General features: G+C 46.2%; 1 protein-coding gene across 3 annotated transcripts in view; it reads left to right on the forward strand.

Annotated features, from left to right (window-relative positions):
• The window catches only part of LOC143360884 (rap guanine nucleotide exchange factor 2), an 80,359-nt gene that overhangs the window by 3,583 nt on the left and 58,722 nt on the right, over positions 1 to 18,054 (forward strand). For 2 of the 3 annotated variants that reach the window (XM_076800049.1, XM_076800050.1), the window contains exon 3: positions 370 to 453. In XM_076800049.1, coding sequence (XP_076656164.1) covers positions 370 to 453 — 84 coding nt within the window. Of the gene's footprint in view, positions 1 to 369; positions 454 to 4,536; positions 5,254 to 18,054 lie in introns of those variants that run through there. The other variant, XM_076800058.1, reaches the window with a different exon arrangement.

Below are 18,054 nucleotides of genomic sequence, written 5' to 3' on the forward strand. Positions count from 1 at the left end.
AACTTTCTTTATCGACAGCTTTTTTCTTGTCGCGTACTACTTTATCGACGTATTCCATCCATCACGGTAAATATCCGTAGATGTCGCTACAGGTCTTCCAGAGCTTTATCCTCCATTTTCGAAGAACGGCTCCTCGAATAAACGCGGTTTGAAGTTATTTCGATTTAAAGTTAATCGTGAAATGTTCGTTTATCGCTATTCGACAATCTTTTTATATGTTTGCGTTCTTGGTCGTTTCGAAAGAGAATTCTATCGTAGTGTTTTAGTTTTAGTCGAAGAACCTGGAAGAGATCTAGGTTTGAATAATATATTATTGTCGCGTCACGAGACGTGTCTGATCATTTGAATAATTCGGTGAAAATATTTCAGCACCGGCGAATTGGCCACGAGCTGGTATATCCTGCTCTCCGGTTCCGTCTTCATCGATGGTTCTATGTTCCTCCCCTGTTCAAGGTAGGATTCATCGATTTAGCAATTTTACACGATTCAAGAAAAATACAATTTCTTTGAAGAACCTAAAAAAATTGAGAAATTTCACGCGCTAATCGCGGCTGCTCCATTCGAGTCGATTTTGAGTTGTACGGTCAGCGTGTAGGTTCGAGGCTACACGCGCGTCGATGCCTCTCGTAAATCGTCTCGTGCCAGGGTTACGGTCGCAGTTTTTCCTCTTTGCGTCCCTCGGACCACGGAAATTCTCATTAATCGTGTAACCTCGATCCAACAACGCGCGTACGTGCGCGGAACATTGCCAGAGTAAATGTATCGGATAATCTACTTTTAATGAAATTCAATCGCTCTGAGAAGGAAAAGTCAATTTTCACTGGCATCGATTCAATGAATTGGGCGTTCTTTCCTCGTACTCTTGCGCTTCGAATCTGGCTCATTTATTTCATTACCGTTTCTCGACGTTCTTTTCGTTTAAGACGCAAGTTTTGAAAATGTACTACACGTACCACACACTCGACACGTTTCAGGCTCCCACAGCGTAAACAGAAAAATTTTGCCGACGAACGTCGGCATAGCGGGTGCGGCTCTCTTTCCCCCTTCCATTATTCCACGATACAGTTTTCTCCTTCTTTCTCCGACCCCAGCCCCCCGCCCCCCTCCTCTCTTTCAATTTCCCTTCTTCCAGGAAGCATAAGCCTTATCGTGCTCCTCGCTCACCACTTTTCTTATGCTACGTACCTACACGTGTAACTATCGAATCTTTGATAGCTCGAGTGGAAATCGCAATTTTAGGGATCCGAGACTCGACCGAAGAACGCGAGAAATACTTCTTAGCTGCCATGACTATTCGATTCTCTTAAATTACGACTTTGGCGGTAAGGATATTGGCCGCTTCTCAAGAAAAGAATATTGGATTCTCTTAGCGCGATTCTTTTTTAAAAAACAGAAAAAACGAGCGAAATTGATATATTTTTATTATACTTTGACTTTAAACATCCGAAAGAGCGTTGAAAAACCTATTTGACCGGACTGTACCCGAATATATAGATCGGAACGATTATATTCACGCGTTTCGCTCTCATAGCCCCTAATCGTTTAAAATACCTCTCACCGTTGGGGTCTGCGCGATCGAAGCAAATCGACAGCCGCTGAAATTTCACGTAACTCTGGCTAAGTTGCCCAGCCATCGGACTCGGAGATTGTTAGCGAAAATACATGTATTTACGTACACGCGTATATGTGTATATACCGTACTCCTTGTCCTCAGCTCCTACATAAAATACGATACGAAGCGTTGCGACTGGAGTAAGCGGGTCAGGCAATGACTCTGACATATCCTCGTCTGAAAATGCACCGCTGCTAGGACTCACGACCTAATCCCATTTAATCGTAGCCCGGTCCGATCGAAACAAAATTGCAATTACGCTTTGCAACCGGACCGACGCGCGACGATGCGCCTCCGTAGAAAATCCAGCTGCTGGACAGAGCTCGACGAAAATAATCGTCCTCTGCAAAGTTGCAGTCTTGTCCAGTCACTATTCGTAGATTCAACCTGTGTAAGAAACAGACATATTTAAGGGTGTGCCACCTTTTTGTCGTGGAGTGTACCGCTGTCTCGGTTACACCGACGCCGACGCCGACGCCGACACCGACACCGACACCGACACCGACACCGACACCGACACCGACACCGACACTCTTTCTCATTTTTACGGTGATTCGCGCGCGCTCATTCTACTCCGTGCCCATTCATTCGCTCGCTTTCTCTCGCGTCGATCATCGTGTTCGCTCGCTCTACGATGCTTCGTACGGCCGCTTCGTTTCTTTCATTCCGCTACCGTGACACCGTCTTACGGGCCGCGACTCGCGAGGACACCGGGAGGAGGCTGAAGAGGCAAGAGGAGCGCGAAGGGGAAGGAGTCGGTTCTCCCTCTTCTTCGACGCAACCTTACCTCCTCTCTCCCTTCCATCGAGTAATCGTGCCGAGAATTTACGAATATAGCCGAACCGCGTCTCGGTGCAGCAACAGAGAAGAGCGGTTTCAGAGCAGATGCGAGAGAAAGAAGGACAGCTGTACGAGTTAATAAACGGAGACGGGCTGTCTGGAGCGAAGGAGAGGGCAACAGGGAGTAGTAACGTAGCACGTGATCGACAGAGAGGTAGAGAGGGAAAGAGAGGAGAGTCTCGATTACAGGGGCGTAAGAATAGCGGAAATAGCGGGCACGCATTTTGTCGTTTCTGTGAATTTTTTTACATCTGACCCATATCTTTTACCTTCTTATGATAGTTAACGCGTCAAGACAAAACATTATTGCTTTCATTCGTGACCGTAGATATTCGGTAAATTCCATTTGAAATATTCGAACAGAATCTGGCTAGTTCGAGTTCGACTGGATATCGTGATGCAAGGGGCGAAGGGGTAAGGAACAGTCAGCGTATACCGGAAAAAAGTGTGAAAAAGGTTTTTCGGCGAATAATCGCGCATTGAAAATCATTGGAGCAACACCCGACGCGACCGTGGCACGTGATCCAGGGGAGCACGGGTGGCCAGGAACTACTTGCTACAACACTGTAAGCGTGCAACAGAGAAAGACGGAAGGGTCGGGGTGGGACGAGTAGGGAAGGGAAGGGAAGGGAAGGGAAGAGAAGAGAAGAGAAGGGGGGACTCACCTACAGCTACATAGAGAGAGAGAGAGAGAGAGAGAGAGAGAGAGAGAGAGAGAGAGAGAGAGAGAGAGAGAGAGGAGAGAGACCCCAGTCTCCTCGAGTATATCGTAGCGGTTGGCGAGTGTTGCGATTAATACTCGGCTGCACCCGCGAGTCGCATTCCATTCCCGGCGATTCCAGTCCGCGCACGGTCTTTTCTCCAGGAAAGAAAAGGAATCGTTCCCGAGTGAATGCGTTGACGTCCGTGTCCGTGTCCGTGTCCGTGTCCGCGTCCGCGATACATCATCGGCTTCGATTCGGGGTAACTCGATCGGCTGTCACACGGGACGAACGAGTCAACGGGTGTCGCTTCGGTGTACAATACGTGTTAACGTGTCTCTATCTCCCTTTCCCTCTCTCTTCCTCTCCCTCTCCCTCTCCCCCTCCCTCTCCCTCTCCCTCTCCCTCTCCCTTTCACACCACTTTGCTCTATAGTTGTATTCGCGCGTGTGTTTACGGTGTCGGTGGTCGCTCGTGCACGCGTGTCGACCCCGGTGCGGTGTGTCATTCGATGCAGCGTGTCTTAACGATCGATTTTCGGGATAAGAAAGAAAAGAACGTGGCCTTTCCGGGACTGCACGTGCGCGCCATCCACCCCCTACCCCTGTAGCCGACGATTTCCTTTTCGCACCGCTCGTGCTCGAGAGAACACCGCGAGTAACATTGCGGGAGCGAACGCGCGCACCCTTGGACCTCGTCTGGTAAAGACGCAAAGCCGGCACTCGAGATCGAGTTCTTTGTTGATCCTGCTCGAGCAATTCGCAACTGGATTCGACGGAATATCTTGTTACCGCTTGTTTGCGAAACATTTGCCCGTTAATTCGAACGCGCCGCGAGAAAGACGGACAACGTTCGTGTTCCTGAAGATTGGAACGTCGACGTTGGACGTTGGACGTTGGACGTCGAACTTACCGAATATTCCGTGCAGAACCGAAGAGGCAAAGCCAAAGAAAGTAACGCGGATCACCGCAGCCCAGGAACTCGTTTCGCGAGTACAAGGTCCCGGAATCGTGGGACCAGTGACCCGTGGTCCGCGGTGGTAACCATCGACCGGCTAACACCTAAACCCTCGCAGTCTCGACAGCATCGGCAGCCTGAACGGGTTTTTTTCAAAATTGGCGATTGGTTTCCTATTCGGGGTACAATAGAGAAGCTTCTCCCGACTGTTTACGGGGGCGCGCGCGCTCCGGTGGAAACCAAACTATAGCTGTGTTGCCTACGCTGCACGGTAATTGCCATTCGCTTTCACCTAAGAAGCGAGCCGGGACTCGGAGGGAGCGAGTCGTTCCATAATAAATCTAATAATCGAGGCTAACGGTGGTCGGCCGAAGAGAAAGAGAGAAAGAGAGAAAGAGAGAAAGAGAGAAAGAGAGCACTTGGGAGAACGGCGCGGCTCAGGCAAGACGTCGCGCTGCGAAAAGGACGGATCACGATCGTGATTACGGGCAAAGGTTGGCGGACACGCGACGATCGAACCAAAGGATCGAGAATCGAGATTTATCGCCGCGACGGTCGATCACCGGTGGCGGTCGAGTTTAATCGGGCGTTGGACCGTTGAAGGAGATCGGACCGAGAAGAAAGAGATCGTTCGAGGAAAGAGTAGCAGGAGTCGTGGAGTTACAGACAGATTCGGACGGTGAAAGTGCCGTGGGAATGTTCGAAAGTACGGCGGCGAGGCGAGAACGTTGAACGCGAGGAATAGAAACAGTGAAAAGATATCGGCTTGCCAAGTCGAGCCTGCCGGTTTTCATCCGTGCGAATTGGTGCATCGTACGTTTGGTTGAATCTCGAGGCGGGATACGAGAAATTTTGTGATCCGTGACGATTAAGAGCGTCGCGTCGGGCACTCGAGAGGATAAACCGGGTTACTCGACGATGCGTTCGCCGTGAGGTTTGCGGTCCCGAGCCGAGTCGAGCCGAGCCGAGCCGAGCCGAGCCGAGCCGAGCCGTTTCTCTGCGCGCGTGGTTCCTTCGCGTGGATATATCGTCGTACGAGTTTCAATCGACGCATCGCGAGGGAAAAGCCGGCAAACTGGATGCTCCAGACGGTGCCTCGCCTTCCGCGCCTCCGCCAGACATCACTGTCACCCAGAATGACCGGTGAGATTTTAACGCTTTGATCGTTTCCTGCTCGCGAACCTGCTCCCTAAATAATAAGTACCCTGAAATACCAAACGAAAAATGGAAATCGTGTTCGAGAGAGAAACGTTCAATTTCAGAGTTCTCGTTTTGTAATCGAACGATTTGCACGTTTCCAGCGATACGGAGCATTTCCCGCATACCGTTGACACGGTTTCCGTGACGGTTGTACGTATCATAATATCCAGCGACCGAAGGCGTTCTTTAAAAAGGAACCAATACCGAGAACTCGAAACTCATCGTACTTCGAATAAGTCTATTTGCACTATTCGACTATTCTTACTAGAATGGACCTTGGTTCGTGCGAACGCTACGGTAGACACAGTTTTCTTGCCGATCCAAAATTGTTACGGATTACGGATAAAATAAGCCGGATGGAATATTCCGCGATAATACCGAAAATGTCAGAAGCATTCGCTGCGGCGGGTCAACTTGGCGTTAATTTTATCGTTGACGATATTTTTAACAGAACTCGTGGGTAGCGATCTTTCGATGGAGAGAGTCCTTGCGGCGCGGCGCATTTCATTTTGCCGAGCGTGCCGTGATATTTCTCTTCGTGGTAGATTCTTCGAATAAGTATATTCTCGAAATCAATTCTAAATAAGTAACGAAGGAATGCGTTATAATTATCGGGAAAAGTAAAAAGTGTTCCGTAAATGGAAATATCGAACGAACGTATTTTTATTTCTTACTTGACGACCTTCGCGAAATCAATCAGTCGATTAGTCTCTGCACGGCTTTATAGAATGATCGATTGCTTTTGGGCGAGCATCGTTGTTCCGTAGCCTGTCACGCGTGTATGCACGTGACTCAGGACTGTCGATACTACGCGTTACGACCGAATCACCTGCTCGACAAACGCGCGACCGGGTCGCATTTCGACGGAGCTTCGCGGTCCGATTTGTTGGAAATCGTCGCGTCGAATGCTGTGAAGCTTCTTCGAAGCGTCGAAGGACGATGCTCCGCGCAAAACGCAAAATCGCTGATTTTGTCCGACGTAGAGCATTTTCTTTCTATCCTAAACGCGTAGACACGGCGCATATTCTTTTCGTCGTTACATAATTTTAGTTGCTCTGTATCGCATTGATGTAATCACTTTCGAGAGAAGCCTTTATATAAACGATTCACGTAATTCTCGAAGAAGAAAGCAGCTGGTTCGTGGCAACGGTGCGTGTTATAAAACGTCTCGTCGTGACCCATCGATCGCGCGCTCTAACATTCTTTTTCTTTCTTTTTTTTTCTTTTTTGGGATAGACTCTTGCCTTGTACCTTACATCGCACCGCCTTTGAGACTAGTCTATGGGCCGGTGACTGTCGTTGTAAAAATTCCAGTCTAAAAACTAATCGCCGTTAGGTAGGTGGTAGCACGGCGATCGACTCGCAAAGACGGAATTCACGAATCGCATCAAGAAATTTCGAAGGAGTGGAACCAATTCTATTTTCATTATTTCCACGTGGCATCCTCAATTTCCTACTTCGATAAAGGGTGCTGTCGCTACCCTCGCGAGGGTTCCTGTCAGTTTTTATAATTAAATTTCTCAGCAGGGGAAAGCCGTTCACGGACGATACCACCCTCCCTCCTGTGTTTCAACATCAGAATCCGCGTTGCTTTCGACTATATTTTAATGGCATCTATCCATCGACCATTCCTTTGGTAACGTTTATAGAATAACTTATCGATTTCCTATTGGTCGCCGGAGTCCGCGTGTTTTACTTCGTGGCAATGTTTTCTGACGACTCGGAGCAAAAAAGAAAGAAAAAAGAAAAGAGAAGAAGGAGACGCGAAAAAGAGAGAAGCAGGAGGAGAACACGAACGTGGGAACGCGCGCAGTTTTTCTCAAAGGGGGTGCAAATAAATTTAGCACGGAATACTTGTTAGTTGACAAGAAGATTTCATTCTTGGCTGAACGTTCTCTCGTTATATCCACTTAACCTTATTTACCTCTGTTCGAAAGTGGGCAGATTTGGAGAACCGCTGTCAAGTCTATTATTCTGGTTCTTCGAGATCGATTTCGACTTGTTCCTATCTACGTATAGTCCACGTTACCGGGGTCGTAAATATGTTTCTGACAGAACGATCCACGGTTTCGTGCTTGAAATTCCCATTATTTTCAGACCTTATTCTCCCTCTACCAAGATATTTTATAGAATAAGCTGCCCCGAATCCGAGGGCCATTTTTACTCTCTGATATAGTAATTCTGACAATGAGTAAGAGATGGCCCTGCGGATGAAACGACAATTTTGATGTCGCTTCTTTGCACGAGATCTTTTTGAAAATTCGTATCCTCTTAATCGGCCTGTGCAGTGCGGCGCGGTAAGGCGGTAACGTCAAGCCACATCGCGAACTTGAAGAGTCACCAATTTAGATAGCGATCTCCGTCGCGTCGCGGTGCCGATGAAACGGGAAGAAGGTTAATACGTAGTTGCGCGCCGTTGTTGATCAGCCTGTACACACGATACAGGAGGGTACGCAGCTAGGACGCGACCGCGTAAATGCGAACGAGGGTTGTCTCGCGTTGTCGAGGGAGAACGTTGTTGCCATCGGCATATGCCGTTCCACACCCCATCGATCTCTAACTAAATTAAAATGCTCGACGCTACGCTATTTCCTGCAATTAGATATCAAACCAACACCGTGAAACGCGTCATTGAAATTCTCCAGATAGTTGACCGATTATTTCTTTTCGACAATTTCATTCGAGTAAAAGCTGTGTCCGTGTTTCCGGAGTTCTCGGTTGGGTGCGTAGTTGGCGGAAAAAATAAATTGACAAGAAAACACTGATCGAGGAAATAGCTTGTCGAAGGAGAGGGAACCGAAATGCAACCGCATCTCGGTCGGGATTTCACCGCGCGTGTACGCGAGTACGCGTGCACGCGAGACCGAACGATGTAGTTTGCCCGCGCGCAGCTACATACATACATACATACGTAGAACCCGTCTTACGAGCCAAGGCTATCGAGTGCATTCCGTCGTTGCTCTTCCCGTCGAACGATTTCTTCTAAGCTTCTAATTTTCGTGATTCGATCGTTTTATGGGCAACAGCGGGTTCATGAAATCGGAGCTGTGCGGTTTCTTTCGCACTTCGTTTCCTGGCGATGCTATTTTCCGCGTTTTCAAGAAAATACTCTCGGCAACACAGTTGTTGCAAGATCGAACTCTCAGGTGTACGAGCTCGAATCGCGATACGCGATAAGCGATAAGCGATAAGCCATAAGCGATATTTTCAAAGTATCGCTCTTCGACGTCGGCACGGTTTAATCGAGACTGTATATTCGACTTTTCGTTTCTGTGACCCGATTGTCGTCGAGTTCATCGGGCCAAGGACCATCGCGATGGAAGCTCGCATTTTCCGCGGACATAAAAGTTATTTATCCGCAATGCGGACACAACCATTGCCAGAACGTATCGCGTACGCGTATAGTATCGCAAATTAAACCGAAATAACCGCAATAGCGTTCCTGCGCCAAGAATTTCGGAAATTCTTTGGAATCGAGTGGCGCGGTCAATGTATCGAGCGCCATATTGCTAGATCGTCGCAGACTATTTCATCCTGTTCTTTCCTGTGTCCCATTTTTCCGATACACCGTGCGTAACGCCACCGAACGATGAGTCCAAAGAAACGAGACGCGTTGCACACGTACCGAAAGCGAACCAAGGCGACATCCGTTAAAATTCACCGACGTCACGGATTCGTGTCCTCGAATAGTATCGACGCGATAACTGGACTAGCTGGACCGTGAAAAGCGTTCACGGAACGCACGTGCCGCGATTAGCAAACGCGATGCGACCCGATGCAACGCTGTGTCGCACGGACAATACGAGAGAACGGTTAAAAAGTTGGCCAGAGGGTCTTTCGAGCCATTGTCTCGCGCGATCGTATGGTTGGCGCAGCGCGGCTCTATTGCCCGTGTTTATTATTCTTTCGTACCCTTTTGGGTTTCGCTGCCAGGAGGCCCTTGTCGCCGGCAAATTCGATGGAACGCTCGCGGTCACTTAGAACGAGGAGCAGCTTTTCGTCCACTGTGAAACATCTTTTGTTCGATTCGAGTGGTTCGCAACCGATTGTTAACGATTGCAAACATTCGCGGATTCCCAATCTCCAATTCCCGCCAACCGTATCCGCACGAATTACATCTATTGTTCCCGCGATTCGTAAACAATACGTATACATAGGTTCTCAGTTTCTTTTTAATTCCGACGGTATTTCACGCCGAACGTAGCGTCGCGTCGCGTCTCTCAGTTCTTCGAAATGCTTGAAACATTCTGTCGAATTTCTTAATCGAGAAACAATCCCACGGATGTCTACGACCGTGTCAAAATTTCCATCCACGTAGGACGCGTGAGAGAACGATTTTGTTGCGCAAGATCGTTCGACGGTTAATCGGTTAATCGTTTTCGCTTTGGGATCGGTCCATCCGTTTCGTCCTGGAGCAACGAGTACGTACTACGTATGTATGCAGCACTACGATAGTACGTCGCGCAATCGGGTTTCCGCGATTTAATGGGAAGTTTCCACGGCGATTTCACTGCGAGGGCGGAAAACGAGCCGCGAGACGAGTTTTGCGAGGGTTGTCGACGCGAAAACTTTTTTAATACAAGGATCCAGGCTAACCGTGTACCACCCACGCATACACGTATACATATATGTACATGTATATCTTCACCCTCTCTTTTCATGGAAACTCTGTCTTCCTGTCACCGGAGCCACCTATGCGTCTCGTTATTTTCCATTCGGGAGAACTTTTTATGGCTCGAATCGAAAAGAAAAAGGAATCGAGCAGAATGGTCGATCGGTTCGAGGGATCGGTGGCAAACGAGTCGAGGCGAGGCGAGAGAACTTCTCAATGGCCAACTCGACGACTCGCGGATCGTTCGAAAGTAAATTCTAACGTTCGAAAGTCGGTCTACCCTAGATACATACATATCGAGAGGGAGCGAGAAAACGCTCCGGGAAGGAATGGGGGAAAAATGCGTCGCGGAAAATGGATAAATTTCGTATTCGAAGCACTCTCTTTGTCCGGGGCAACGTTTCCTCGGCTGCGCGAATCGCTTTTGACACGGATATGGATACGAATACTAATACCGACGACGAAAGTCTCGGTTCCTGTGGTAATCAACGAATCGGCCTTCTTTTTCTGCCAATAATCTTTATTACCTATAGTAAAAATTCTTTTATAGAGAGTTACACAGTGTAAAAAAAGAAATGCCTTGAAAATAGCTTTTTCATTGATCGCCAAGGCAGCCTCTCCCGTAACGCGTACGAAGCAGATCCACTCTTTCGCGTGGCGTAATTAGATTTTGCCTCGGACTCTTATTTTTCAAAGCAAATTGAAAAAAGTATCCTACAGAAACGGATGCGCTGAATAGATATATTTCATTTGTTCGAAACAAACATTCGAGCGTATGAGAAAGCATATCGTTGAATTTTGGGGGAGTCCGAGTCTTCGCGGTTGTTCTTTATTCGGGGGGGGGGGGGGGTTACACTCTTTGCCGAGTTTTGCCGTCCGGTTCACGATGGCTGCTCGCTGAAAATAAAGATGAGAAGAGCATGACGCTTCTTGCTTGCTACGATGGCCAATGCGGCTCGTGGCAATGACAGCGCGGAATCGCGGACTAACAATACATAAGTAAGTAAAAGGTTGGATCTGGGCGCTGCACCGGTGTCGACGTGGCGACGGCGATCGGCGAGGCCGGTATAGTTGCGAGATAGAACGCGATACACTATAAAACGTTCGCGATGGCTCCGTAACCAATCGGCCGTTTCGCTGCACCTCGATGCACTTTGCTTTGTACACCGCTGGACGGCGTGGACGGCGGCGCACGCGACAAGCGACAAGCGACCAGCGACCAGCGACCAGCGACCAGCGACCAGCGACTACATACTGCACACTACAGTGGATTCTCGATATATGTCAACAACACGGGTCTTGCCAGCGTTGTGTATCGTCCAGGAGACATACCCGAGCCGTGTTACGTTTGCACTCCTCGGCGTCCGAGGTCTCTCTCACGGGGTATAGTCCGCGGTAGTGACATATATGGCGACATATATAAAGAAATCACTGTACCCGTAATTGCACGGCGATGACCAAGGGGGTACATTTTTTTTAGATCTTGTTTGGTTTTTCCGCGCACGCGTGGGTCGCAGATTGTCACAGCCTGTGGAAAACAGAACGAGCGACGCCTCTAATTTCATTTGACGGGGACCTACGTTGGTCGCTTTCGCGTAGACCGCTGTTCTTTGTTAACCTCCGTGCGCGGAGGTGGCGCGATCGAATCGAAACCGCAGCTGCGACTTCGCCTCGCTCGCGACGATAATTCGGAACAAGTTGACAACGCGCGATAATTGGAAATAAGTCGACAACGCGCCTGGCTTAGCTAACGCGTTCGCCGGATATATGGAAAATTGATCTTCCTCGTCGCCCGTCTCTCTCTCTCGACCGAGGTCGAAACCTCGGCTCGAAACCTTGCCTCGTTTAATCTTTGCGTATAGCCTCTGTTAATGACGTTACGATCGAGCCCGCGTACCCCGGTTAATCGCATCGGATTAGCGGGAACTTCGAGATCGAAGAATAATGGTCGTTATGCGCTGAATTATCGCCGTGGACTGCTGCTCCGAGAGAGAGAGAGAGAGAGAGAGAGAGAGAGAGAGGGAGAGAGGGGGTTTATAATTCCTCGAACCCTATAGAATCTCTGTCTACCTCCGATTCTAATTACATTAAAATATATGTCGCACATAATCTCTTATGAAATATCATTTTTGGAGAGATCGTTCTTGTATAAACCATTAAATAAACGAGTCGAGAGAGGTTTGTATCGACGCTGCCTACTGCCTAAAGCCAACCGGTAGATTCGTTGACGTTAATCGGAGATGAGAACTCGGTCGAATTAAAGCGTATTATGGCTCCCTTTTGATCCTTACAATGACATAAATGGGACCCCTTATCCGTAATAAAAGTTTAATCGATCCAATTCCGTTTTGTACACGCATACGAAAAGGTTTCAACGTTTCAACTTTTTCAATTTATACACGATATTCTTAACCATCTTTGTTCTCGTCAGTCTCGAGATAAGTATTAAAAAAAAAAAAAAAAATCAGGTCGCTATCTCTCACGGTACAGAAACTTTGAAAAATGCAGAGTAATCTTTTCACTAGCTTTCGGAATTAAATTCATTCGAAAGAAAACGAAGTAAATCCTGCGAGCAGCCGAGTATCACGGTCTTTCGTGTTTCTACGTGACAACGAATAATTACATTGGATTAAAACGAGGACGGAGAAGAAGCGGGGAAATCGTGTCTCGTTGCTGCTCGTACTCGTTTCGTGCTTACTCGTTTCTTTTTCTCGTTGGTACGATTCCCGCGAACGGGATCCTGTTCGTCTTATTTTTGGAAATGAGCTGACCGGATAATTAACGTTAACGCATAGACTAACGCTTAGAATTATCGACCGAGAGGGTTTTGTCGAATATTTGACCGCGACACGACGAGACGCGGAGAAATTGGCCACTCGCTATTCCACTCGCGCGCTCGTGGATAAAACTTCTTGGAAATGCTTTAATGTAATCGCGACGGAAGGTACCTTTTGTTTCGTGAAATACATCTTTGTTCGCTTGCTCTTCGGACGGTTGTCTTTCGAGGAACGCGTTGCGCGACAAATCCTAACTGTTTCGCTGTCGATGCTCTATCGACATTTCTGGGAACCATTGTACGCCGAAAAGAGAATATCCCAGTAAGGATTTACGTATCCTTGGTACGGGTGATAGCACTCTTACTTCGAGGAAGGCTCGATTCACGGTTGACACGATACGATACGGTACGATCGATAGATTTTTAGTAACGTAGATGCGAGAGGAGCACGACGAAATGATCGCTTTGCGGGTTGCCGAGATGCGTGCCAAGTTGCCAGAACTGGAAGCGACAATACGCTCGCGCTTCTCTTTCGCGGGGCCCTTGAACTCCTTTTCGAATTGCCACGTGGTCGGTCGGTGGTTGCTCGATGGACTCCCCTAATCTTATCGATTCGCGAAGAACATTTTGAGTTGCGAGATTGCTATGCGAGCGTTTTCGAATCGTTTACGACCGCGATTTTCTCGACTTTCCTTCCGTTTTTCTACGCTCTCGAAATTTTTCTTCCATTTCGGAAAGTTCAAGGTGTTGCCCCAACTATTCTTAATCAGCCGTTATTAGATTTTTTTATTTATCCGATACTTTGAACACCGCGTTGCGTCACGTCACGTCATGTCGTGTCAGGCAAGTATTATATCGAATAAAAACATTGTCGTGATTAACCGATTCGTTCCGGGACGCTGCACTTTTATTTTTATAACACTTTTACTACATTTTGCGCTCGTGGCACCGAAATTATTGGCGAACGGGGTGGTATTTCCATCGCGTTTTTCCAATGTTTCGCGTCTCCCTATCTTCTAATTTTTGACTCGACCGTTATTTCTATACATTTTTGTAAAAACAGTGATTCCTAATTTTGGAAAAAGGTGCTCCCGCCCAAAGAAGATTTAGTACATTCGTGTTAGACATTCTGTGGCCTATGAACCTACGGAAACGAAAAGAAGTTGGCAAAATCGAATGAATTACAACTGGTCGGCCAAGCCAGTCGATGAATCCGTGGTGCTCGGTGCATAGGAGGATAGCACGTAAGATAGTTCGAACCTGTAATCCGGCTCAGGAAAGTTTCCTCGATGGCTGACCTGTGTTCGCGTGGGTCCGAAGAAACGAGTCGTCGTGTGTATCGTGCCAGCGCAGCGCCAGCAGGCCGCAGGCCGCAGGCTAGAAAGTAGCCGCGCCGCGCCGACTTGTTACGTTTTCTTGGCCTGGTGCGCGCACGACAACGCATACAATCTCGATGCAACAGCTCCTCTTCGGGTCGGCGCGGCGGCTGCAACGGCATTTACCGCAAACAGGACCGTTGCGCTGGAATCGGACCATTGGACCACACGGGCTGTGGTACCTGGTATCCAGTACCCGATGCTGTTATCGTTGCTGTTGACTCGTGGAATTCGCGACGCGTTCTTATCCGGCACGATCCGTCGCCTCTGCTCGATTAACACGCGCGATCACCTGCGAAAGTCCAAGTATCTCATCCGAACGTCTTCGAAATAGGTCATAAAGTTATTTTCAACCTTCGATCGGCGCCATTTACGCGAAAGAATCGATCCATGGCCGTCTCTGAAGTCGACCAAACGAATTCTTGCGAGTTCGAAGCGACGACAGTCCGGTTGTTCGTTAACCCGCTGTCGGTCGGTGGCAGGACGGTCGGTTCGACGTTGACACTCTAACGAGGGAAACGACGGTATGTAACCTCTTAAATGTCTCCCGCAAAATTTTGACGCGATTACACGTCTTCAAAATGGAAACGCAAAATTGGTGTTGGTCGGTGTAATAATTATTGTACCGTTATTGCCCAGAAGCCTTGAATGCCCTAGCAACGATACAGCCGATCCAAGGACAGCAATCCCTAGCAGCTTCGATCGGATCGGCAACGGCAACGGCAACGGCAACACCTCTTCCCACGCGTCGTCATCGGTTGGAGGACCCTCAATTTTGGTGGATCGTGTTTTGCGCGTAAAGTCGGTTTGTCATTTAACTCGGCTAGAGGTTTCCTCGTTTGAGAGGTATGTCGGACCTGGAATGTCTGCCTGGGACACTCAACGGTGAAACTGAAACTGGACCTGGAACTGAAACCGGAACTGGAACTAGTCGCCACGGAAGAGGGGGCCTGTTCTCTTTTCCGTTTTGGAAAAGACAAACGAAATAAACTGGAGGAACCACTGCGCGACCATTAAAACTATTCGTCAACAATACGCTCAAATATTGTATTTAGGAACGAATAAAAATGTTTGTTTATCCAAATTTTCTCTTATTTGCAACTATGATATAATAACTCCTTAACCAATTGACCGAAAGTATTTAATGTTTTTGTCTGTTTTGCGCGATTTTTATTGCGAAATTTTCGCGACAATCTGCGCAACCATTGAGCTCTTCTCGTCTTGACAAACTGTCTGTCGGTAAATCGGTAAAGAAGGCACGGACGGCATCCACGAACGATCACAGAGATCGAACGTTTACTTCGCGTTGGTAAAGCAGAAATCTGCGAGCCACGCGTTGTATTATTTCACGGATTGCCCAGGGAGGTCACCACGCAAACTTGGACGAATTTATGGATCAGAGACGATCTAAAGCTCTCTATCTCTCTCTCTCTCTCTCTCTCTCTCTCTCTCTCTCTCTCTCTCTCTCTCTCTCTCTCTCTCTCTCTCTCTCTCTCTCTCTCTCTCTCTCTCTCTCTCTCTCTCTCTCTCTCTCTCTCTCTCTCTCTCTCTCTCTCTCTCTCTCTCTCTCTCTCTCTCTCTCTATCTCTATCTCTATCTCTATCTCTATCTCTATCTCTATCTCTATCTCTATCTCTATCTCTATCTCTATCTCTATCTCTATCTCTATCTCTATCTCTATCTCTATCTCTATCTCTATCTCTATCTCTATCTCTATCTCTATCTCTATCTCTATCTCTATCTCTATCTCTATCTCTATCTCTATCTCTATCTCTATCTCTATCTCTATCTCTATCTCTATCTCTATCTCTATCTCTATCTCTATCTCTATCTCTATCTCTATCTCTATCTCTATCTCTATCTCTATCTCTATCTCTATCTCTATCTCTATCTCTATCTCTATCTCTATCTCTATCTCTATCTCTATCTCTATCTCTATCTCTATCTCTATCTCTATCTCTATCTCTATCTCTATCTCTATCTCTATCTCTATCTCTATCTCTATCTCTATCTCTATCTCTATCTCTATCTCTATCTCTATCTCTATCTCTATCTCTATCTCTATCTCTATCTCTATCTCTATCTCTATCTCTATCTCTATCTCTATCTCTATCTCTATCTCTATCTCTATCTCTATCTCTATCTCTATCTCTATCTCTATCTCTATCTCTATCTCTATCTCTATCTCTATCTCTATCTCTATCTCTATCTCTATCTCTATCTCTATCTCTATCTCTATCTCTATCTCTATCTCTATCTCTATCTCTATCTCTATCTCTATCTCTATCTCTATCTCTATCTCTATCTCTATCTCTATCTCTATCTCTATCTCTATCTCTATCTCTATCTCTATCTCTATCTCTATCTCTATCTCTATCTCTATCTCTATCTCTATCTCTATCTCTATCTCTATCTCTATCTCTATCTCTATCTCTATCTCTATCTCTATCTCTATCTCTATCTCTATCTCTATCTCTATCTCTATCTCTATCTCTATCTCTATCTCTATCTCTATCTCTATCTCTATCTCTATCTCTATCTCTATCTCTATCTCTATCTCTATCTCTATCTCTATCTCTATCTCTATCTCTATCTCTATCTCTATCTCTATCTCTATCTCTATCTCTATCTCTATCTCTATCTCTATCTCTATCTCTATCTCTATCTCTATCTCTATCTCTATCTCTATCTCTATCTCTATCTCTATCTCTATCTCTATCTCTATCTCTATCTCTATCTCTATCTCTATCTCTATCTCTATCTCTATCTCTATCTCTATCTCTATCTCTATCTCTATCTCTATCTCTATCTCTATCTCTATCTCTATCTCTATCTCTATCTCTATCTCTATCTCTATCTCTATCTCTATCTCTATCTCTATCTCTATCTCTATCTCTATCTCTATCTCTATCTCTATCTCTATCTCTATCTCTATCTCTATCTCTATCTCTATCTCTATCTCTATCTCTATCTCTATCTCTATCTCTATCTCTATCTCTATCTCTATCTCTATCTCTATCTCTATCTCTATCTCTATCTCTATCTCTATCTCTATCTCTATCTCTATCTCTATCTCTATCTCTATCTCTATCTCTATCTCTATCTCTATCTCTATCTCTATCTCTATCTCTATCTCTATCTCTATCTCTATCTCTATCTCTATCTCTATCTCTATCTCTATCTCTATCTCTATCTCTATCTCTATCTCTATCTCTATCTCTATCTCTATCTCTATCTCTATCTCTATCTCTATCTCTATCTCTATCTCTATCTCTATCTCTATCTCTATCTCTATCTCTATCTCTATCTCTATCTCTATCTCTATCTCTATCTCTATCTCTATCTCTATCTCTATCTCTATCTCTATCTCTATCTCTATCTCTATCTCTATCTCTATCTCTATCTCTATCTCTATCTCTATCTCTATCTCTATCTCTATCTCTATCTCTATCTCTATCTCTATCTCTATCTCTATCTCTATCTCTATCTCTATCTCTATCTCTATCTCTATCTCTATCTCTATCTCTATCTCTATCTCTATCTCTATCTCTATCTCTATCTCTATCTCTATCTCTATCTCTATCTCTATCTCTATCTCTATCTCTATCTCTATCTCTATCTCTATCTCTATCTCTATCTCTATCTCTATCTCTATCTCTATCTCTATCTCTATCTCTATCTCTATCTCTATCTCTATCTCTATCTCTATCTCTATCTCTATCTCTATCTCTATCTCTATCTCTATCTCTATCTCTATCTCTATCTCTATCTCTATCTCTATCTCTATCTCTATCTCTATCTCTATCTCTATCTCTATCTCTATCTCTATCTCTATCTCTATCTCTATCTCTATCTCTATCTCTATCTCTATCTCTATCTCTATCTCTATCTCTATCTCTATCTCTATCTCTATCTCTATCTCTATCTCTATCTCTATCTCTATCTCTATCTCTATCTCTATCTCTATCTCTATCTCTATC

Source organism: Halictus rubicundus, chromosome 14 (assembly GCF_050948215.1).
Source record: "Halictus rubicundus isolate RS-2024b chromosome 14, iyHalRubi1_principal, whole genome shotgun sequence".
NCBI classification, from domain to species: Eukaryota; Metazoa; Arthropoda; class Insecta; order Hymenoptera; family Halictidae; genus Halictus; species Halictus rubicundus.